The sequence below is a fragment of the Impatiens glandulifera genome, unplaced genomic scaffold (genome assembly GCF_907164915.1).
Source record: "Impatiens glandulifera unplaced genomic scaffold, dImpGla2.1, whole genome shotgun sequence".
In the NCBI taxonomy this organism is placed as follows: Eukaryota; Viridiplantae; Streptophyta; class Magnoliopsida; order Ericales; family Balsaminaceae; genus Impatiens; species Impatiens glandulifera.
The window spans coordinates 341,287-365,959 of NW_025919666.1; the positions used below are offsets into that span (position 1 = coordinate 341,287).

The window sequence follows — 24,673 nt, forward strand, 5'->3', positions numbered from 1 at the left end:
TTCTGCCCAGATTTTCATATATGTTTGAAATATATGTTTTTATGGCATAACATGGGTTTTATGGACCAATCTAGTTTATAAACATACTGTTTTATCAAGCATAACAATGGTCATCATCTTTTCCAGAAAATACTAGGGTTTCTTGATTTGTTAAGTATAAATTTTTATAAAACAGAAACCCTTAAGGTTTATGCATACATGGGCGCATACTATTATGGATGAATGAGTATTAACGGAAAATGGAGGAGGCTGGCTGGCATGAGCTCTAGTCAGCTAATTCCACATGTACTGGCTGGATTATTTATGGGACAAGAGTATTTGGCATGAGCTCTAATTACTGCTGCCCAACTAAAAGACGGTCCAAACAGGCTCAAACAGATTCCTTGCCTTTAGGATCAGCTCTGAATGGTGTAGGGTCAAACATGGCTCAAGATGTTACTGTACAGGCCCATTAACTCATATTTTCTAAACATGCATATGGCTTTTTATGGACTAATCATCTCTTTTAAAGTATGAATCTTTTATGCATACATCTTTCTTTTTAAAAGGAAGGCATTCCAGCAGGTTTTAAAATATTTATTTGCTTGCTGAGTCATTAGACTCACTATGTTATGTGTGGTGTAGGTACCTAGTCTTAGCTTTTGCACACTTGAAGGAATGAGGCTTGAAGAGGAGCAAGCTGTGGGAGAAAGTGTGGGAGGAGGGACCGAGGCTGTTAGATTTACTTGTCTTTTTTATCAACACTTGACTTTTATTTTGGGTCCTTTCTTACTGTCTAATGGTGCCAGTGTATAATACTTGTACAGAAACATGTTTGCATGATGGTTTATAGGTTATCCTGTTGTAGTTTTGTTGTTGTTTGATGCAGCTTGTTTATATAAAAATATATTTTTGAACAGAACAAGTGTATATGGATTTAGTTAGGTCTCTTAAAGTTAAATATAGATACATGTTGAGTAGTAGTTTTTAATATATGAGCAGGGACGTCTCAGTTGGTATCAGAGCAACGGTCCTGATCCTTAGCACTTCCACACTCCAGCTCCTACAGTTTTATCTTCAAGATCTCGCCTTCAAATGTTTGTAAGTTTTATATGATTAAATGTGATAGTAGGATTGATGATAGGGAATAAGAATTCAGTTTATATGGTTTGAAAATATGCCAAGCTTTTCTTAGGGTCTATAGCTGATTTTAGATTTAAGACAATGGGGAAAGCTGCCAAAGCCCAGGCTTCATCATCTTCTTCATTAACGGAGCCAGATCAGAATACACTTTTGACAGGATTAATTGAGACCTTGAAGGAGTAGAATCGTCTTCTAGGGAGCAAATGAGGGCAATGTTTCAGAATAATAATAATAGTAGTACTCACAACAATCATGAAGGAGGGCAAACTCATGTTTACAAGCAGTTCATTACATTTAAGCCAGCTGAGTTCAGGGGTAGCACCGATCCAATTATTTATGAAGAGTGGGTTCAGTCCATGGAAACAATCTTCGAGTTTATGCAGATTTCAGAGGTGGAAAGGGTCAGGTGTGCCACATTTATGCTGAGAGATGATGCTAGAATTTGGTGGCAGGGTGCTAAGGCAGTGCTTGATCTTAGCCGGATCTCATGGGGGAATTTAAAGAGGTCTTCTATGGGAAATATTTTACTTTGAGCACAAGAAACAAGCTAGTGCGGGAATTTCTGGAAATTAAGCAAGGGGATTCTAGTATTGCAAATTATGTGAAAAGGTTTGAACGAGGCAAGTATTTTGCTCCAATGATTACCGGCAATGCTTCCATGGAGCTTAATCATTTTCTTGAGGGACTCAATGCTACAATCCGTCGGGATGTAAGGCTTAGTAATCCTTCTTCCATGAGGGAAACGATTGACCGAGCTCTAATGGCTGAGAAGGACAACCAAGATATTATTAGGGAGGCTCAGGCCAAGAGGACCAGTTATCAAGGAAGGGATTCTCATGTTCCAACAATGAAGAGGCCTTTTAATCAGTCCTTCAATAGAAATGCTCTGCCCCAGTCATCCTATAATCAGGCCGCTACTTCTCAGCATTCTCAGCAGCCAAGGAACTTCTACCATAACAACAACAACCAAAGATTTTCCCAAAGGCCCCAGAAGTCACAACAATCAAAGAGGGTTCAACTAGATGGATCAGTATCCTCAGCCAAATCTTCCAACACTCCAATTCCAGTATGTACCATCTGTGGGAAGACTCATATAGGGAGCTGTATGCAAGGGTCCAATGTTTGTTTCTTATGTAAGCAGCGAGGGCACATCCAGAGGGACTGTCCCAAGAAGAATGAGGTTGCACCAGGGAGGGTTTTCTCAATGACTAAGGAGGAGGCCAACCCTAAGACCACGATCATTACGGGTAATCTTCTAATAGAAAATATTTTAGCCAACACTTTGATAGACACTAGAGCAACACATTCCTTTATTACTGCATGTTTTGTTCAAAAAGCTGGTTTAAAACTTGAGGAATCGTTGATGGCATATAGCATATCACTTCCTTCAGGCTCTCACCTAAATTCTAATAAGATTATTAAGGCCTGTCCAGTTTATAATCAGAACCATATGATGTTAGTAGATCTTGTGGTAGTAGATATGGTAGGATTTGATGTGATCCTAGGTATGGACTGGCTATTCCGACATAAGGCGCAGATTAATTGTAATAAGAAGACGGTGGTGCTAACAGATCAGTATGGGAAGACCTTTCTGTTTCGTGCGAGTCCAGATTTTAAAAGACAACAACTGTTTTTGGAAAGAGCCACCAGGGTGATGTCTTATAATTGTGCTATGATAGTTGGGCAAAAACTGAAGTTGTAAGATATTGAAGTAGTGAGGGATTTCCCTAGTGCATTCCCTGATAATATTTCAAGTTTGCCGCCAAAGCGTGATGTAGAGTTCTCTATAACCTTGAAGCCAGGGACACTGCCAATTTCAAAGGCGCCTTATCGTTTAGCACCTGCAGAAATGAAAGAGCTGAAAGATCAATTGCAAGATTATCTGGACAAAGGCTTCATCCGCCCAAGTGTGTCTCCATGGGTTGCACTAGTCCTTCTTGTGAATAAGAAAGATGGGTCCAAAAGATTGTGTATTGATTATAGGGAGTTGAACAAGGTGACAGTTCAGAATAAGTATCCATTGCCCAGAATTGATGACCTGTTTGATCAACTTCAAGGTGCTGCGGTGTTTTCCAAGATTGATCTGCGTTCTGGGTATCATCAGTTGAGAATCAAGGAAGAAGATATAAAGATAACCGCATTCCGAACCCGCTATGGGCATTATGAGTTCTTGGTTCTGCCGTTTGGACTAACCAATGCACCAACTGTGTTCATGGAGTTGATGCATAGGGTATTCCATTCGTATTTGGATCAGTTTGTGGTGGTTTTCTTAGATGATATATTAATCTACTCACGTTCGGAGGAAGAGCGTAAGTAACACTTGGCTGTAGTTTTGCAAGTCTTAAAAGAAAATCAGCTGTTTGCAAAGTTAAGTAAGTGTGATTTCTGGCTCAAACAGATTGCTTTCTTGGGGCATATTATTTCAGCAAAGGGGTTGGAAGTTGACCCATCAAAGGTAAAAACAGTTAAGGAGTGGGCGACGCCAAAGAATATGACTGAGGTGAGGAGCTTTCTTGGATTAGAAGGCTATTATAGGAGGTTCATCAAGGGCTTTTCCAAGATAGCACTGCCTCTTACAACTCTAACGCGCAAGAATGTGAAATTTGTGTGGTTTGATGAATGCGAGACAAGTTTTAATGAGTTAAAGCGGTGTCTGATTTCTGCCCCATTGCTTACCATTCCAGAAGGAGTAGGCAACTTTGTGGTTTGCACAGATGCATCAAAGTGTGGACTAGGAACTGTTCTTATGCAAAACGGGAATGTAGTGGCTTATGCTTCAAGGCAACTAAAGATTCATGAAAGAAATTATCCCACCCATGACTTGGAATTAGCTGCTGTAGTCTTTGCCCTTAAAATCTGGAGGCACTATCTTTATGGTGAAAAGTCTCAAATATTTACGAATCATCAAAGTTTGAAATATTTATTTACTCAAAAGGAGTTGAATATGAGGCAGTGGCGTTGGCTGGAGTTGGTGAAAGATTATGATTGTGAAATTGTTTATCAACCGGGGAGGGTCAATGTTGTAGCTGATGCCTTAAGCCGTAAGTCGGGTACCCTTAATCTAATCACTACCCAGTCTGACCTGATTCAAGAGTTTGGAAGATTAGATCTGGCTGTGTTTGAGCCAATACAGGAGTGCATTCGTGCTACTCTAGCCATTGTTCCTGATCTCGTAGAAAGAATTCGGTTAGGACAAGCTGATGACCCACAACTAACATTATGGAAGCAAAGAGATGATAAGAGGGAGACACCTTTGTATAACACGAGGAATAATCTGGTGTATCACAGGAATCGACTATGGGTACCTTTAGTAGGTTCGTTAAGGCAAGAATTATTGGTTGAAGCACACACTACTCCATATTCTATTCATCCAGGAAGCACCAAAATGTTCAAAGATCTTTAAATGTTGTATTGGTGGCCGGGTATGAAGAAGGATATCATCAAGTATGTTAGTGAGTGCTTAACTTGCCAGCAAGTTAAGGTAGAGCGTCAAAGGCCTTCTGGACATTTTTGTCCACTGCCCATACCTGTTTCGAAATGGAACGATATTGCCATGGACTTTGTTGTTGGGTTACCTTTGACCTTGAGGAAAATGGATGCCATCTGGGTAATAGTTGATCGTCTTACTAAGTCAGCACACTTTCTGCCGGTAAAGACAACTTTTTTAATGAATTAATATGCGGAGCTGTACTTACAATAGATCGTTAGACTCCACGGCATCCCGACCAGAATCGTGTCCGACCGAGATCCTCGTTTTACCTCGCACTTCTGGGAAAGCTTGCACAAGGGTTTGGGGACGAATTTAGCATTCAGTACTGCATTTCACCCCCAAACAGATGGCCAATCTGAAAGAGTGATCCAAATCCTAGAAGATCTTCTAAGGGCATGCCTTATAGATTTTGGTGGGGATTGGGAATCAAGGCTGCCATTAGTAGAGTTTGCCTACAACAACAGTTATCAATCTTCTATTGGCATGGCACCCTTTGAAGCTCTCTATGGGAAGAAGTGTAGAACTCCCCTGCATTGGGATGAAGTTGGGGAAAGGGTGTTAATAGGGCCTGAGATCGTCTCCAACACAATTTCTTTAGTTAGCAAGATTAGAGAAAGATTGTTAACAGCTCAAAGCCGGCAGAAGAGTTATGCAGATAAGAAGCGCCGTGATATAATATTCGACAAAGGCAACCATGTGTTTCTTAAGGTATCTCCTTGCAAAGGTATCATTCGGTTTGGAAAGAAGGGAAAATTAAATCCAATATATATAAGACCTTTTGACATTCTGGAGGCAGTTGGTGAAGTTGCATATAAATTAGCATTGCCTCCGAGCCTTGCTGCTGTTCACAATGTTTTTCATGTGTCCAATTTGAGGAATTATATTCCTAATGCCAACCATGTGATTCATTATGAAGAGGTTCAGTTAGCAAAGGATCTATCTTATGAGGAGAGACCAACCCAGATCCTGGCCAGGCAAACCAGGAAGTTAAGAAATAAAGAAGTAAATATGGTCAAGGTGCTTTGGCACAACAGTTCAGTAGAAGAGGCCACTTGGGAAGTAGAGCAGGATATGCAGCAGAACTATCCTGAACTGTTCCGTAAGTAAATTTCGAGGTCGAAATTTTTATAAGTAGGGTAGAATTGTTATGCCCAAACTCACCATTTTCTGTTCAAAAAAAGGCTAGTAGGGTCAAGGGTGCAATTCTGGAATTGTTCACCCTTATGTATTTATTTATGGGTCATTTTATGAAGAGACTTGTATTATTATTATTAGGGGCTGAGATATAAAAAGACTGTGCTAATTATATTATGGGACAGTTTGTAGGAAGAACCATGGTAGAAGAGGTTCACACTTAATACTTAGGAATAGACTTGCTGCTGCTATTATGAATTGTGATATAATTGTTATGTGTTAACTTATAAATATAGCCATAATATATAAGGGACATGGTATACTAGAGGCTTTTATTTTTACTTAGCCAATTTGTATTAAAAACAGCAAGTTGCATGGACCCATGTAAGGGGACCCACTAGAATAATTAAGATAAGTTTAATCCTAATTAATTCCCTCTTTAGTCAATAATTAAACCAACTTTCCTATTAATTAATTTGGACACATGGCATCCTAAAAACACCCCACCATAACCATTTGCATGCCTTCCACTTAACCTAGTTGCATGCAATCCACCTTGCATATCAGCCCTTTAAATATACCCTTAGCCATTTATTTTCTTCATCAGCAAATTCCATTTTCTTTCTATATAAGCCAAACTTAGGAGCTTTGAAGAGAAGCAAGAACAACCCTAACAAAGACTATCTTCTTTATCCAATTTCGAAATTAAGGCAAGTTTTTCTCAAAATCACTCTTAGAACCCACACATAGCTATTAATATCAAGTACTTCTGCCCAGATTTTCATATATGTTTGAAATATATGTTTTTATGGCATAACATGGGTTTTATGGACTAATCTGGTTTATAAACATACTGTTTTATCAAGCATAACAATGGTCATCATCTTTTCTAGAAAATACTAGGGTTTCTTGATTTGTTAAGTATAAACTTTTATAAAACAGAAACTCTTAAGGTTTATGCATACATGGGCGCATACTATTATGGATGAATGAGTATTGACGGAAAAGGGAGGAGGCTGGCTGGCATGAGCTCTAGTCAGCTAATTCCACATGTACTGGCTGGATTATTTATGGGACAAGAGTATTTGGCATGAGCTCTAATTACTGCTGCCCAACTAAAAGACGGTCCAAACAGGTTTAGGGCTTTTAGGGATGGACTCCTAATTGTGCATTTTCCAAATACGGCTCAAACAGATTCCTTGCCTTCAGGATCAGCTCTGAATGGTGTAGGGTCAAACATGGCTCAAGATGTTACTGTACAGGCCCATTAACTCATATTTTCTAAACATGCATATGGCTTTTTATGGACTGATCATCTCTTTTAAAGTATGAATCTTTTATGCATACATCTTTCTTTTTAAAAGGAAGGCATTCCAGCAGGTTTTAAAATATTTATTTGCTTGCTGAGTCATTAGACTCACTATGTTATGTGTGGTGTAGGTACCTAGTCTTAGCTTTTGCACACTTGAAGGAATGAGGCTTGAAGAGGAGCAAGCTGTGGGAGAAAGTGTGGGAGGAGGGACCGAGGCTGTTAGATTTACTTGTCTTTTTTATCAACACTTGACTTTTATTTTGGGTCCTTTCTTACTTTCTAATGGTGCCGGTGTATAATACTTGTACAGAAACATGTTTGCATGATGGTTTATAGGTTATCCTATTGTAGTTTTGTTGCTGTTTGATGCAGCTTGTATATATAAAAATATATTTTTGAACCGAACAAGTGTATATGGCTTCAGTTAGGTCTCTTAAAGTTAAATATAGATACATGTTGAGTAGTAGTTTTTAATATATGAGCAGGGATGTCTCAATAACAGTCTTAAACTGAAAGTTGAGGTGTCAAATTTGATTATGATCCCAAATCTAATGAAGTGAGGCTCATTACATTGGGAATAATGTGGAGAAAAATAAATGAATATATATATACTCAATCGGCTCAATAGGGTATTTTCATGTTCTACTTTGGGGAATGATCAAAATGTTTATTATACAAACTTGGTGATATTACATGTTTGGTCTTAAAAAAAGTAGCGGTTGGCAAGGTTGATGCCTCCATTGTGAAAATATGTTGATATTATATGTTTTTATAAGTTTATAGTCTTATTAAAACCTGATAGATAATTTAGGGACTGTAACAGATTTATTACATTAATAAAAGGGATTGAAGGCTCCCAAAGTCATTCACGTTTTTCTTAATTTGCTTCTTCATTCTTCGCAAACCTAATTCTACAAATCAATCCAAAGTTCAGAAACTTCACATGGTATCAGAGCTAGATGCTCGTCGAAATCAAGAAGACGAAGAAGAGACTCAGATTAACACCAACGATTCTTCTTCCAGCGATTACCTTTCATCTTCTTCAACAAATAGTTCGAACGACGAAAGTTCAATAATGTCTAGAAAGAAGAAAGACGAAAATGATGTGCTAACGATGCGTAACTCAGATCATACAGGTGTGATTATATGTACTACTATTTTTAATGGTGGAAATTATATAGGCTTGAGTAGTGGTATGCGATTAGCCCTAGAAGCGAAATCAAAGTTAGGATTTATTGATGGATCTTTAGTTGTACCAAAAGAATCAGAAGTGTTTGATAAATGGCGAAAGATGGATTGTTTAGTCCGTTCTTGGATTCTAAATACTGTGTCAGATGAGATTAAATCGAACTATTCTTCCACAACCACAACGTTGGACTTATGGCTTGATATTAAAGAACGATATCAAGAAAACAACGGTTCACAAGCTTATCAGATCCAGAAGGCCATTAGTAACCTGAGACAGGGTACATTAAGTCTTGAAAAATATTTTTCCAGGATCAAGAAACTCTACGATGAATTGATGGTCTTAGAACCTCTACCATCATGCGATTGTGACCTAAGAACTGTTTGCTGTTGCAGAATGACGAAATTGGTGGTCCAAGTTGATACATCAAACAAGCTGACACAATTCTTAATGGGATTGAACGAATATTTTGATAACTAAAGGCAACAGATTCTCCTCATGGACCCAAAACCAAGCCTAAATCGTGCTTATGCCATGTTGCTTAGCATTGAAAGACAAAGGGAAGTGCAAACTTTAATGAATGAACAAACACATAGTTTTGCAATATCTATGAAGAAGAATTTTGATCAGCAAAGAAGTCAGAATAATACTCGAAAAATAGAGGAAAAGGAGTAATCAACAAGACAAGAAGCAACAACAAAGGAAAAACAAACATGTTTTGTACACATTGCAGGATGGAATGACATACTCAATAAGGATGCTTCAAGATCATAGGTTATCCGGAATGGTGGAAAGGAAACCGAGATCAGAAGATAAAAAATTCTGCAAATGCAGCAACTACTGTAGTGAAATTCACTACAGTAGTTGTTGCATTTGCAGAATTTTTAAGATATGTGCACAACAAATTTAAGATATGTGCACAACAACGAACATGGAATAAATTTCTTCTGCATGCTAATTTTCTAGACCTTTGAATGGTATCTTTCATATATCGAATAGCCGAATCATTGCTGGAAGCATTATCAACCGTAATAGTGAAAACCTTGTTTTCTATACCCCACTCTTTCATACACTTGAAAATGGCATCGGAAATTTGAAGACCTCCCATTGGTGGTGGAATGTTAATAAAACTTAAAACTCTCTTCTGTAAATTCCAACAAAAATCAATCCAATGTCTAATGACTACCATGTACTCAATTTTTTGATTCTTTGACTTCCAACAATCTCTTGTCAAACTTACTTTATTTACACACTCAAGACTTTTCTTCAATCTTTTTTTCTCCATCTCATAAATTTTCATGCAATCTTCTTTACAAGTCATTCGACTAATCTTTTGTCATTCTGGCATTCCACGCTTCATCATTAAATTAAACCCCTCTTCCTCAAGAATGGTGAATGAATGTTCATTCATCATAATCCAATGAGCAGCTGCTTCTCGCATTTGTTCCATATCAAATTTTCCATAATGCAAAGCAGAAATGGATGGTGAAGCTGAATCGGATGGCAAAAAATTCAACGTTGTTTGTTGTTCAGCAACTCGCAAATTAAGTTTTCTCCTCACACAACTTAATTTATGCCTCAAAAGACTTGATGTGGATCCTGATTTACCAATTGTAAAGATAGCATTACAATGTTTACATTTCGCTTTATGTCCATCAACTGTATCAAAATCATTCCAAACTTCTGAATCTTTTTTTCTTTTCTTTATTCGGAATATCTCTTCCTCCTTTTCTTCAGCCTTTTCTTGTGTTTCTGGACTAGATATTCTAGTTTCCGTGTTGATCTCAATTTCAACCTCATTAGATTCAGCTACGACACTATTTATGGTAAGTAAAAGAGATGACTCTTCCATAGACATACCTAATATTAATAAATATGTCAATTTTACCTATAGTATACTTAAAATAAAATTATCAAACATCTAATATAAAAAGAATTAATTGATCTAGCTAATTAAATAATGTTCAATTTATTAACTCAATATATTTTCTATTAGATATTATTATATATATTTAAATTATTTAAGTGCAAGTATAACAAGATTCAAACATTATAGGAACAATCTAACTTATAACAATAATTTATTATTTTTTTTATATTATAATATATATTATTAATCTTATAAATTATTTTTTTCTGTAAACATATTATATATAATATATATATCCTTTTTTTCTCCCCATTTTATATATAATAAATATATTAACTTTTTTTCTTCTTTAAATATTATATATATTATACTTTTATTATAGAAAATATATTAACATTTTTTTTTATCTTTTTCAATATTATATATATAAAATATATTAACTATTTTTATTTTTATCTGTAAATAACTATATATTATAATATACTAATTATTATATCCATAATATTTATTTTTATTATATATAATATATTAACCTTTTTTTTTATATATTTTCAATATAAGTAAAATATAATTTTATTATAAATAAAATATTAACCATTTTTATTTCTTTTTATACTAAACTAATTATTATATCTTAATATTATTTTATTATATATAATATATTAACCTTTTTTTTTTATCTCTTTCAATATTATATATAATATACTTTTATTATATATAATTTATTTTTAAAAAAAAATTATTTCCATTTTTTCTTAATCTTTTTATAGAATAATTGAAACCAATTAGTATTATTCTATATATTCATCTGGCATAGGTATAGAATAATCGAAGTCTAAGTTTATCCTAATACATAAAAAAAGATATATATAAGCATAATTTTTTTTTAATAAATGAAAAAAAGATGAACATGACTTACCTTACCACTGAGTTCACCAATAAAATAGTTTTTTCCTTTCTGCTAGATTTCCTTAAAGTAAAAAAAATCAAAGTTAAATAAAAAACAAAAACAATAGTTATCATAAAAGAGAAGATACATTTAATTACCTGTAACTTGTAACTGTAAGACTCTTCTGAAAAAATATGTGAAGACGAATGAAGAAAAGATTAAGAGTGAAAGAAATGGTGAAGATGGAAGAGAAAATGAATGAAGAATGAAAGAAGAGGCATGGAAGAGAAAATGTAGAAAGAAGGAAAGAAAGACGATTAGATGAACAAGATTAGGTTAGATGAGAGATGAAAGAAGAGGCGATTAGATGAAGAGTCAGATTAGGTTAGATGAGAAATAAAGAAGAGGCGATTATATGAAAGTCGTAGATGTGTTAGAAATTAGGGTTTTAATTATGGATTATGGGTCTTTCATATGTGCTTTGAAGAAAAAAAGAGGGAAAAAATATATTATTATAGTTTTAATATTAAATAAAAAAATTATATATTATATATTTAGGCTCGAAAAAGTTCGACAAGCCATCGAGCAAGCATTATATGAGCTCGAGCTCGACTCGAATTTTAAACGAGCCGGCTCGAGCTCGGTCAATGTCAAGCTCAAGCCGAGCTTTGACCGAGCGGCTCACGAGTGACTCACGAGTAGCTTGACTCATTTGCAGCCCTATAGTGAATAATCCCTTTTCCTTTTGTGAAGATCAACCATAATCATCATCAAATTAGAATTCTAAATTCAGTAACACTGAAATTGTTGATGTGGTGAAGGAAGTCATAAAAGGGCTGCAAACCCAAGGAAAAGGTAAAGACAAGTACTACGAAGGTATGTCTTCTAATCTAAATTTTGCTAGTGTTTGTAGTCTAAATGTGCATAGTAATAATAAAGAAAAACCTATTTGGATAGTAGACAGTGGTGCTATCTGTCATATTTATTCTGATTTGAGTTTGATGACTGAAGATGATAAATAGTCTGCCCTTTATTCTTACCTGATGGAACATCTAAAAATGTAAAACATATAGGTAATGTTAGACTTTCTGCAAAACTAATATTATATGATGTTATGCATGTACAAGGTTTCAAATATAACCTAATTTCAGTTTCAAAACTTTCCAAGAGGAACAATATTAGTTGTCAATTTTCTTCTACTGGTTGTCTATTGCAGGATGTTAATGACAATACGATCATAGGCAGATGAGATCTTTTTCAGAACCTTTACTTACTAGAAACTGAATTAGGGAATAAAGTGTATAACACATGTAATGATTTCAAGTTGATTCATAGAAGACTTGGTCATCTATCTGATATAGCACTTAAGCATGCTTACAATTTAGATAAAAATGAGAATTTTCATTGTGATATATGTCCTATCTCTAAAATGAAAAGGTTATCTTTTAAAAGTAGTATGTCTAAAACTACAAAATGTTTTGAACTAATTCACATGGATATATGGGGCCCTTATAAAGATACATCTTTTATTGATTGTCCTTACATGCTCACGATTGTAGATGATTTTTCAAGATTTACATGGACATATATGATTAAATCAAAAAAATATTGTTTGTCGAACTTTTATTGATTTCTATACAATGATTAAAACACATTTTGAATCATCAATCAAAACGGTAAGAACAGATAATGGTAGTGAATTCTTAAGTTACGAATATCAAAAGTTTTTTTTTAAAAAATGGTATTTTTCATCAAAAGTCTTGCCCTTACATCCCACAACAAAATGGGGTGGTAGAGCGAAAACACCAACATTTACTACAAGTAACACGTTCACTGCTGTTTCAAGCCAAATTACCCACAACCTTTTGTCCATTTTCAATCCTTATGGCCACACATATCATAAATAGGACCCCTTCACAAATTTTAAATTGGAAGAGTCCATTTTTTTAATTGTATAAAGAAAATCAAGATCTTTCAAATCTTAGGGTGTTTGGTTGCTTGTGTTATGTGAAAAACAATTTTCCTTACAAAACTAAATTTGAGTCAAGAGAAAAAAAATGTATTTTTATTGGTTATTCATGTGGACAGAAGGGTTATAGAGTGTTTGATATTTTAAATGAAAATATTTTTGTATCAAGAGATGTAACTTTTCATGAAAATATTTTTCATATCAAAATGAATTTTTTTTTGTAGAAAAACCCCAAAACCCTACAAATGTAGATTTTTTTGATAATTCTGATGAAGAATGAGAATTATATAGTGAAGATGATCCATTAATTTCAAATGATTTTGATAATCATCAAACTGAAAATCAAAATTTTGAGTCAAACACATCTACACAGCCTAGTCCAAATGACTCATTGATTCATCCACAAGAACAACAAAGAAAAAGCAGCAGGGATAGAAAGCCTCCTACTTGGCTTGACAATTATGTTCTCAATTCAAATACAAATAACAATGATAAGTCATACACTCCAAATACATTCCCTTATTCAACTAAATATATGAATGCTGAACATCTAGATTTTTTAGGAAACATATCCACTATTAAAGAACCACAAAATTTTAAAGAAGCTGTAAAAATTAAACATTGGAAAGATGCTATGGATGATGAATTAACAACTTTAGAAGAAAATAATACAAGGAGTCTAGTTCAACTTCCTAAAGGGAAGAAAGTGATATGCTGTAGATGGATATATAAGACTAAATTGAATCCAGATGGATCGATTGCTAAATACAAGGCACGTTTAGTGGCGAAAGGATACAATAAAAAAGATGATATTGACTTCCACGACAATTTCTCTCCAGTTGCTAAAACAATCACGGTAAGAATCTTTTTTGCTTTAACATCTGCTAATAACTGGTTTTTGCAGCAATTTGACGTCAACAATGCATTCCTCCACGGTGACTTGGAAGAGGATGTTTTTATGCACATTCCAGAAGGATTAACGGGATAATTAAATAAACGAAATCTGGTATGTCATCTAAACAAAAGCCTTTATGGCTTAAAACAATCTTCAAGGCAGTGGAATAAAGAGTTTTCAAAACAATTAATTCATTTTGGTTTTGTTCAATCAATTAATGATAACTGTTTATTCATTTTTAAAACTGAAAAAACATTTACTTCCTTGTTAGTTTATGTAGATGATTTACTTATTGCTGGAAATTCTATAGAAATTATAAATGATGTTAAAAATTATCTTGATAAAAAAATTTACAATCAAAGACTTGGGCGAAGACAAATATTTTCTAGGGTTGGAATTGCATCGTACTAAAGCTGGTTTATTTATAAACCAGCGCAAGTATATTCTTGACATACTGGCTGACACAGGTCTTACTGGATGTAAACCAGTTGATATCCCAATGAAAAAGGGATCAAACTCAATGAATTAAATAGTCCAAAATTGGCTGAACCAGAGATGTTCAGAAGGCTTGTTGGACGTTTAATTTACTTGAGTTTTACAAGACCAGATATCGGTTTAGTGTCCAACAACTAAGTCAATATATGCAGAAACCGCTGGAAGTCCATTGGGAGACTGCCTTACAGGTTGTCAAGTACCTTAAAGGCACGCCTTCACTTGGACTGTTTTACTCTTGTAATACTAATAGTGTACTTGAGGCTTTTTCAAATGTCGATTGGGCAACTTGTTCAGACAGTCGGAGGTCCCTTACAGGTTATTGTGTTAAACTTGGAGGAGCCATGGTGTCTTGGAAAACAAAAAAACAAAACACAGTCTCATGATCCACTGTAGAAGCGGAATACCGAAGCATGGCCACCACTGTATGTGAGCTGAAATGGATCACTTTTTTTGCTGAAAGACTTCAATGCTGCAGTTCATCTCCCAATTCCCCTACGCTGCGACAATCAAGCTGCAATACATATTACTGAAAATCCAGTCTTCCACTTGAGAACGAAACATCTCGACATAGATTATCATATTGTGAGGGACAGTTTCAAACAAGGTTTTATTCAGCCATTACATGTATATTCAAAAATTCAATAAGTTGACATTTTTACAAAGCCCTTAGAATTTCGACCTTTTGTTAATCTTAGAGACAAGATGAACTTAAGGGATGTTCATCTTGAGGGAGGGATGTGAAAATATGTTGATATTATATGTTTTTATAAGTTTATAGTCTTATTCAGGGACTGTAACAGATTTATTACATTAATAAAAGGGATTGAAAGCTCCCAAAGCCATTCATGTTTTTCTTAATCTGCTTCTTCATTCTTCTCAAACCTAATTCTACATATCAATATCAATCCAAAGTTCAGAAACTTTACATCCACCCACCGCCTACAGAGCTAATCCTTCTAATTTCTGTTGTATTTTCTTCTGATAGAATCCATCCACAAATTGGGTCAGCACTCATTGCTGCTAAATTTTGAAATAGAATAAGCTCAAATAAAATAGATGAGATAAATGAAGAACACTTCTTCCATGGATAAATGCTCGAGCAAATATTTTGGGTCTGTTCATTAAGAGTCGGCGACTGCAAGATGAAATGGAGAGACAGTTGACATTGGGAAAGCATAAAACCAGCCAATGTAATACATAAGAAAATATGATTAGACTGAAATTGTAGGGCTATCAATAACCCTCTATTCCTTAGTAAAAGTGGAAAGAATAGTTCGCTTTGTGCACGCAACACAGCTGCATGATTTGATCTAAACAATAGCAGTTAATTATATAGAGATCTCTCCTATAGGATAGTTGGCACTCCTCCGATGTGGGATTATATGGAAAGAAATTACTACACAATTTTGGGTAACTTTTCTTTCTCCTCTAATTAAGGAAATTTGATCAAATGACCCTCTCACAACTGACCTTAATAATTTTAATTTTTAAATATAATTTTTTTTAATAAAATTGGACAACTTTACCTTTTCTATTATTTTTTTTAATCAATTTCCCCCTCATTTCAAAGTTCCCAATCCAAGAGACAAACACCTTGGCCTCGAAAGAAGAATGTTGGGAAGGCTTCTTGTCGTCGCCTGAGTCAAGACGAGGACGAATCGTGGTCGTGAATCTTCTATATGATCTTCTCAATAATTGATTCGCGCTTTTCGACGTGATTAGCCATTGCTATCAAGGATACGATTGATAGATAGATAGATCGATCTTACAGGGATTGGACCGATATCCAAAACACTCGTCAACCGTTGGGAAAGAACACTTATTTCTTAGAGGGCATGGGTCGTTCTTAAAAGAGGGTCGGGGTCGGGTCGTGGTGCGTGGTGCATGGTACGTGGGTTGTGGGTCGTGGGTTGTGAGTCATGGGTCGTGGTGCGTGGTGCGTGGTGCGCGGGTCGTGGTGCGCGGGTCGTGGTGCGCGGGTCGTGGTGCGCGGGTCATGGTGCGCGGGTCGTGGTGCGTGGGACGCCACTCAGATTGCGTGGGTCGTAGGTCGTGGTGCGTGGGTCGTGGTGCGTCGGATAAGCTGCTAAATCCATAAATAGAGAGAAAGATGTAAAAAATAGCTAATACTTATTGGTTTTGTGCAGCTGCTGATGTTCTGCTATGGAGAGACATGAAAGTATCAGCTACAGCTACAGTGGTTGGCTTTGCCACAGCTGTATGGGTTCTCTTTGAATTGCTCGAGTATCACTTGCTAACTCTTGCATGCCATATATTAATATTTTTCTTGGCATCCTTTTATTGTGGGCCAATATTTCCACATTTATCAACAAGTAAGTTTAGTTTGATGGGACTGCTATTTTTCTTCTGATTTCATCCTCCAATCTTCACCATCTGTTTTCTATGCAACTACTAGGCCTGCATCAGAAATTCCAGAATTTCACATCTCTGATGACATTATTCTGGGGGTTGTTTCCACTCTGAGGATTGAAATCAACTTTGTTATTGGTGTTCTCCGAGATATATTATCTGGAAAGGATTTCAAGAAGTTTGTTGCTGTAAACCATATCACAAACTTTATTCAAAATTGTCAAATTTAAAGTTTTGAGTGATTTTGGCTTAATCAATTGTTTCACAGGTTGTTGCTGGATTGTGGTTGATCTCGGTCGTTGGTAGTTGGTCAAACTTTCTGACCTTGGCCTATATAGGTATTGTAGAACATTTAGTTATGAAAATTTTCTATACATGTAAGTTTATTTATTGTTGAATCGCTATTTCTGCCATGGAACAGTGTTTGTGTTGCTGCAAATTGTGCCTTATCTTTACGAAAAGCATGAGGATCGTGTGGACCCATTTATTGAGAAAGCCTTTATTGAGTTAAAAAAGCAATATGTGGTTTTCGATGAGAAGGTTCTGAGTAAGATCCCAATAGGGCCCTTGAAAGGCAACAAGGCTGCTTAGGAGAGGAACAAACCTTGTGTGTGTTTGAGTGTTGGTCTTAAATTTGCCTATGTTTTGGACATGGTCTCCGTTTTTGGTGTCTGGTGTTTTATTTTTCTTTTAATTAATAATTAGTCTTCTTTTTTATATTAGAGAGACCCTTTCTTATTTTAACATTCTCTTACGATCCACGAATAAGAAACGAATAAGAAAGCGCACCCTAAACTCTAAAGCGCACCCTCATCGGTCCTATGGAACAATTGGGTTAGCTTTATGTTCTGTTTAATAATTCATCTTTTATCTTCTCTTATATTTCTTTAAAACTGAATTATGTTATTTTGGGAAGTTGTTGTAACAAGTTTGTAACCGACTCTTGGGTAATTCAGCCTCTTTAAATGCTGACGCCCACCCCATTTTTTGGGGCTATTAATTGAATCTTTTGGAACTTGGTGCTCTAAGTTATCTCTCGGCCCTCATCCCCTTTTCTTGGACCGCTAGGTGTATTCTAGTGGTATTCTCTTCTCACCTCAGTTTCTTCTCTCTTAACCTCGAATTTTTTCCTCACCCTATGTCCGATGCGTTTGAGTATTGAATTCCATCATGGTCCCAACAATCAAGAACTTGTTTCTTGAACTAAAGAACTCGAAAGACTCGGTTATAGTTTAAAGTTTAACATATTGGTATCAGAGCTGACCGATTCTCAACATGGTAGAAACTCGCCAGCAATCAGAAATGGATGCGCTCAAGGCCCTTATTGAAAACCTGTCCCAACAAACAGCTGCGATGCAAGCTGCTATAAACCGAAGATTTGATGCGTCTGAAGAAAGAATGACAGCCTTTGAGAGCGGAGCATCTGGAAATGTGCAAGAACCGTGCCACAGACCCTATGATGATAATTCTTGCCACGGTCATTCCCCATTTAGGCCCCAGCACCCTGGCCAGAACCGCGACCAACACTATGCTCCTCCTACTCGGTTAATCAAGGTCGATTTTCCTCGGTTTGATGGGTCGGATGTCGAGGGCTGGCTAATATCTGCCGAGAAATTTTTCAGGGTGGACAAAACTAGGGATGTCACGAAACTAGAAATTGCACCCATTCACTTTTCTGGCGAAGCAAGAATATGGTATGGATCTTATCTACAGAATTGAGACCATATGGAAGCCCTATCTTGGGACGTGTTCAAGAGAGATCTTATGACGCAATTCGAACCCTCTATACACGATACTCCAATGAGACAGTTGATGAATCTAAAACAGGTTGGGTCGGTTCAAGATTATAATCTGCAATATATGTCGATCTCTCAAAAACTCTACAACATGCCAAGGGAATACGTCATAGATTGCTACTTGTCCGGTCTAAGGGAGGAAATTGCAAACTGTATCAGGTTGCGATTTCCGGATTCTCTAAACGAAGCCATGACCATGGCTAAAGTTCAAGAAGCAACGTATCGGTCCTTAATGAGCAATGAGAATTTGTACAGCGCCGAGCCACCACTACTGCCCAATCCGAGCAACGTCAAACCAAGTTGGCAAAGCACGAACATAACCCCATACATCAAGCCGAGCTCATCATATGGGTCCTCTTCGAGTGCAAATCAGGGCCATATTAAGCAATTAGACCCGGTCTCAATGAATGAAAAGAGAAAGAAGGGCCTATGCTACACTTGCGATGAAAAATGGTAACCAAACCACATGTATAAATCAAAGTTATTCATGGTCTCGACCAATGATCAAGAAGTCGCCCCAAGTCTCCAAGATCCTGCTCCGGAGGTAGACCTTGATGATTCTCTTTTGCAGCCTGACGCAGTGAAAGAACTAGCCATATCCTTACATGCATTGACGGGTTCTAAAACCTTTCAAACGCTCCAGATTCTTGGTAAAGTTGGGAACTTACCGGTCGTGATCCTAATTGATACATGCAGCACTCATAACTTCATTAATAGCAGGATAATGAAGAACATTAGCCATGACATACTTCCCACCCAAGTGCTCTCGGTCCGAGTGGCAGACGGCTCTAACATTCTATGCTCTAGTTTCTGCCAAGATCTGAAATGGTCTATGAAAGGTAAGCTTTATCAAGCAAATATGAAGGTATTGACAATGACAGGGTATGATATTGTGATGGGAATCGAATGGCTGATTACTCTAGACCCTTCAAAATGGGACTTTAAAAAATTAACACTCTCTTTTAAATGGGAAGGGATAACCAAGGTCTTGCAAGGCATACCCCATACACAAATCAATTTAATGAAGGGTGATCACCTATAGAAGTTATTAAATAAAGGCAATGTTGCTGCCATGATCCAAATAAGAAGTGAAAACGAAGCACAATTTTTCTCGCTCTCTACAAGGCCACCAGATGATATTCCTGAAGACCTTCAGAAAATGCTAGATGACTTCAGCCCAATATTCCAGCAACTTGAGGACTTACCACCCGCCAGGGAACAAAATCACCGCATCCCATTAAAGGAAGGCACAAAAGCTGTATGCATGCGTCCCTACCGATATCCCGCCTTGAAAAAGACATAAATTGAACATTTGGTCAACGATATGCTGGATAGGGAGTCATAAGAAGAAGCCACAACTCTTTTGCCGCCCCTGTGGTGTTGGTCTGAAAGAAAAACTTATCCTGGAGAATGTGTATTGATTATAGGCGGCTCAACTCAGCAACCATTAAGGATAAGTTTTCTATTTCGGTCATTGAAGAGTTAATGGAAGAATTGCATGGGTCCAGGTTCTTTTCCAAGCTCGATTTGCGCTCAGGATTCCACCAGATAAGGATGCACCCAGGTGATTGCCACAAAACAACATTCCGTACTCACGAAGGCATGTATGAGTTTTTGGTGATTCCCTTCGGCCTAACCAATGCACTGTCCTCCTTCCAAAGCATAATGAACGCGACCCTGAAACCATTTTTAAGGATGTTTGTGCTAGTATTTTTTTGATGATATCCTAGTATACAGCCCGAGCTGGAAGGAACATATCCAGCACCTACATAAAGTACTTTCAATATTGCAACATAACGAGTTATTCCTTAACAGGGGGAAATGTAATTTTGGGTGCAAGCAAATTTCCTATCTTGGCCATATCCTTGACGAGAATGGTGTAGCCACGGATCCAGCAAAGTTAGAAGCAATGAGTACATGGCCAGTTCCAGAATCTCCTAAGCAATTGAAAGGGTTCCTTGGTCTGACCGGATACTATAGAAGATTTATAAAAGGCTACGGCTCCATAGCACGACCACTCACGACCCTGTTGAAAAAAGGTCAGTTTAAATGGAATAAAAAAGCTGAATATGCATTTCTATTGTTGAAGCAGCGTATGCTTTCCCCTCCGGTCCTAGCGCTTCCAAATTTCAATACTCCCTTTGTAGTAGACCGATGCAAGCGGAGTTGGTATAGGGGCAGTACTAATGCAAGAGGGTCGACCAATTTCATTCATAAGCAAGGCGATTGAACCAGAAAAGTTACCATCATCCACATATGAAAAAGAGCTGATGGCCTTAACCTTTGCGGTGGAGAAGTGGCGATCTTACCTTAGGTACAAGCAATTTATTGTAAAGACCGATCATGAAGCTCTTAAATACTTGCTGGAAAAAAGAGTTCAAACCCTGGCACAAGAGAAATGACTCTATAAATTGGTGGGATATGAATTTGTTGTTCAATATAAAAGGGGAAAAGAAAACTTGGTGGCAGATGCTTTGTCTAGGCGGGTAGCATGTGTCCAATGTGCAGGAATTTCGGTCTATCACACTGCTGTCCAAAAACAAATTCAGGAAAGCTATGAAGAAGATCCCAACTTAACCAAAGTCATTCGTGGAATTCTTGCTAATGTTGATTCTCACCCAGAATGCTCATACGACCACGGGTTATTGAGGAAAAGGGACCGGCTGGTGGTGGGAAAGAATAACGACCTCAGAAATACCTTAATTGCAGCCATGCACTTGGGAGCAGAAGGGGGGAATTCGGGGACTCTGGTCACCCAAAAGAAAATGCAACTTGTTTACTATTGGCCAGGAATGCTTAAAGATATTAGGGAATTTGTCCGGACCTGTGAAGTTTGCCAAAAAAATAAACCTGATAACTTAGAATATAGGGGTCTGCTTCAGCCCTTAGCAATTCCCAATCGATTATGGGAATCGGTCTCCATGGATTTCATTTAAAGCTTGCCTAAGTCAAAAGGTAAAAGTGTTATATTTGTGGTAGTTGACAGACTATCGAATATGGCCCACTTTATGAGTCTGCAACACCCCTTTTCTGCCCGGACAGTAGTTGAATTATTTGTGGACAACGTTTTCAAGCTCCACGGAATGCCAACAACCATCATCAGTGATCGGGGCAAAATGTTCTTAAACACCTTTTAGCGGGAATTTTTAAGTATACAAGGAGTAAAAGAAACTTTATCTTCAGTCTATCACCCCCAGACGGATGGCCAGACCGAGATAGTCAACAAATGCTTGGTCACTTATCTACGCTGCATGGCTGGCCAAACACCGAAAGATTGGGTACACTGGTTTCCTTTGGCTGAATGGTGGTATAACACTAATTTCCATACAACAATACAAACAACTCCTTTCGAAGCCATATATGGATACCCCCCGGTCCACACACCGTATGTAGCAGGTGACTCGAGAGTGGAAGAGGTGGATGTATCGATAACGGCCAGGGAAGCCTCACTCCAACTCATAAAATTCCATTTGAAAAGAGTCCAGAATCGTATGAAGCAGCAGCAGGACAAGAAGAGAAAAGATGTCACGTTGCAAGTGGGTAGCTGGACATTGGTGAAGTTACAGCCATATAGACAATGTTCGGTCCAGAAGTTATTCCACAAGCTCTCACCGAAGTATTTTCGGCCATTTGAAGTGTTGGAAAGGATTGGGGAAGTTGCTTACAAGCTGGAACTCGGGACCGACAACAGGATACACAATGTCTTCCATGTCTCGCAATTAAAATCATTCCAAGGTACCCCTGCTGCTGTTGAAAATATTCCCCAACTTAGCACACATCCAAACAGGACCAGAAAAATTGTGGGTGAACAAGACATAATGGTGCAAGGGAAAATGAAAAAACAGCTGCTAGTCAATTGGGATGGGGCCCAAACAGAAGACCAAACTTGGGAAGATGCAGAAGTTATAAGTATTCAATGCCCAGAGATGTTAGCAGCAAGGAGGCAAACAAGACAACACTCTCTTCGTCGGGGTCGACGAACTTCTAATGGGGGAGATGATGTTACGATCCACGAATAAGAAAGCGCACCCTCCTCGGTCCTATGGAACAATTGGGCCAGTTTTATGTTCTGTTTAATAATTCATCTTTTATCTTCTCTTATATTTCTTTAAAACCGAATTCTGTTATTTTGGGAAGTTGTTGTAACAAATTTGTAACCGAATCTTGGGTAATTCAGCCTCTTTAAATGCTGATGCCCACCCCACTTTTGGGGGCTATGAATTGAATCTTTTGGAACTTGGTGCTCTAAGTTATCTCTCGGCCCTCATCCCCTTTTCTTGGACCGCTAGGTGTATTCTAGTGGTATTCTCTTCTCACCTCGATTTCTTCTCTCTTAACCTCGAATTCTTTCCTCACTCTATGTCCGCTGCGTTTGAGTATTGAATTCCATCCTGGTCCCAACAATCAAGAACTTGTGTCTTGAATTAAAGAACTCGAAAGGCTCGGTTATAGTTTAAAGCTTAACACATTCCGATGGTCTATTAATGAATGATGGAATGCTAGATGACTGATTATCAATTTGAGTGGCTCTGTTTTTTTGTATTATTATTTACTGTTGTGGTTCAATGTTAATTTGAAAGGTTATTGAGAAATATTTGGATCTTCTTTGTCATAAATGTTTCATATGTCCAGACCTAATCAGACTCATTGTTCAATTGTTTTGTTGTGCTCAATATAACCTTGAAGATTGTTTTGTTTTGGTTAGAAAGGCTTGAAATGTGATAAAAAAAAGTTTTGTTGTGCTCAATATAACCCATTAGATTGTTTCATTTTGGTTAGAAGGCTTGAAATGTGATGAAAAAAACAATTGCAGTGGTAATTACTAACAACCATTTTAATATTATTACAGGTAAATTATAAATTTTAAAACTAGACCACCGTACATACAATACAGCATGCATCAAAAGAATTTCTTGTAGATGTTTTCCCACACAAATGATGAAAAAAGGCAATCAATCCTTAAGAGCTAATAATAAATATCCTATTGAAGCGAATCTATACAACCCAAATATACAACAAGAGTTTCCAACTAATGAACACTACCATAACTGAATTCTGGTTTGGTTGTTGTTGCAAATCTTTATAAAAAAATCCACTCCCAGAAAAAATGTCGCTGATGCGCGTGTAAAAGGAAAAATAAAAGAGCTTGTCTAACAATCTGGAGGTTTTAAAGGAAGTAAGTTAACTGTTGCTTCTTCCTTGTTCCTCCTTCACCATACAAGTCATTCCATTGTTTCAGTTCATTCATTACTGATCCTTCTGAAGCAAAACTTGCAGCAACCTGCCCATAATCATTAAGGAATGGAGAAAATTAAAATCAATCTTAATCTATTATTGAATATGAGGATAATAGAAATAAGAGTACTTGGTTTTTAGCATTGTTTTTCCCGTCCTAGGTGTTCCAAATAAGAGTATTCCTCTGCATGGCTTAAGTAAATCTTCTGTGAATAGATCGGGTTGTCGAAGAGGAAGCATAACCAATTCCTGAAGTGATTCTTTTATCTCATCCATAGCACCGATGTCAGCAAACGTTACCCCGACCTCTTTTGCTGGAATAACTTCCGGCCTTATGCGTTTCTCAAATTCATTGTCGGGTGGAACTTCCTGTTCATAATTCGAAACAAATATTACAAAAAATGGATAGGTATCAGGTTTAAAGAAAATGGGTAGGTAAGCCTCAATTACAGGTGTTTTTGGCAATATTGCAGCAATATTCTCTTCATCTTTCTTGACAAGAAGAGCTGATTTCTCTGTCTCTGTTTTAATCTCGGTTATCACAGAAACGGGTTTCGCCTCAGGCTTTGTTGCAGCTTCCACTTCGGTTTTCTGAAACAATAGAAACAAGTGAGACATTCATGAAAATCTGGAAGGAAATGAAGAAGAAGAAACCTTTAATGATTCAGAGTATCTCTTCCACAGCCTTTTCCATCCTGGAAGATGCTAAATCCATGCGCAGTGGCGAACCCAGAAATGTTTTCTCGGAGGGCCAAATAACGTAGCATTTTTTTGACGATCAAATAAATGCATTTTTTAATTAAAATTTTACTTGGTAATTACATAAAAATACTAACAAACACAATTACAAAATACTAATAAGCACAATTACTAAATTATTCTTGTCCATGAGTCGGTACAAAAGAAGACA

General features: G+C 36.9%; 2 protein-coding genes and 1 pseudogene across 2 annotated transcripts; 2 read left to right on the forward strand and 1 right to left on the reverse strand.

The window, feature by feature from the left end:
* Positions 1 to 8,001: 8,001 nt before the first annotated feature.
* Positions 8,002 to 8,724, forward strand: LOC124918317. The gene has a single exon (XM_047458507.1). The coding sequence runs from the start codon at positions 8,002 to 8,004 to the stop codon at positions 8,722 to 8,724; it is 723 nt and encodes a 240-aa protein (XP_047314463.1).
* A 5,784-nt stretch (positions 8,725 to 14,508) lies between these two features.
* Positions 14,509 to 17,370, forward strand: LOC124918318 (annotated as a pseudogene).
* A 6,405-nt stretch (positions 17,371 to 23,775) lies between these two features.
* LOC124918320 (26S proteasome regulatory subunit 6B homolog) lies at positions 23,776 to 24,396 on the reverse strand. Its single transcript, XM_047458508.1, has 3 exons — positions 24,214 to 24,396; positions 23,894 to 24,132; positions 23,776 to 23,809 (listed from the first exon to the last, which is right to left on the reverse strand). Exons 1-3 carry the CDS (start codon positions 24,379 to 24,381, stop codon positions 23,776 to 23,778), a joined length of 441 nt encoding a protein of 146 aa, XP_047314464.1. The 5' UTR covers positions 24,382 to 24,396.
* Positions 24,397 to 24,673: the final 277 nt, after the last annotated feature.

Excerpts from the sequence above, each read along its gene's own strand:
- LOC124918317 (XM_047458507.1), top strand. The coding sequence starts at position 8,002 with ATGGTATCAGAGCTAGATGCTCGTCGAAATCAAGAAGACGAAGAAGAG.
- LOC124918320 (XM_047458508.1), bottom strand. The coding sequence starts at position 24,381 with ATGTCTCACTTGTTTCTATTGTTTCAGAAAACCGAAGTGGAAGCTGCA. Across the intron at positions 24,133-24,213 it reads CAATATTGCCAAAAACACCT|GAAGTTCCACCCGACAATGA; the intron begins GTAATTGAGGCT and ends AATTATGAACAG. Across the intron at positions 23,810-23,893 it reads AAAACAATGCTAAAAACCAA|GTTGCTGCAAGTTTTGCTTC; the intron begins GTACTCTTATTT and ends GATTATGGGCAG.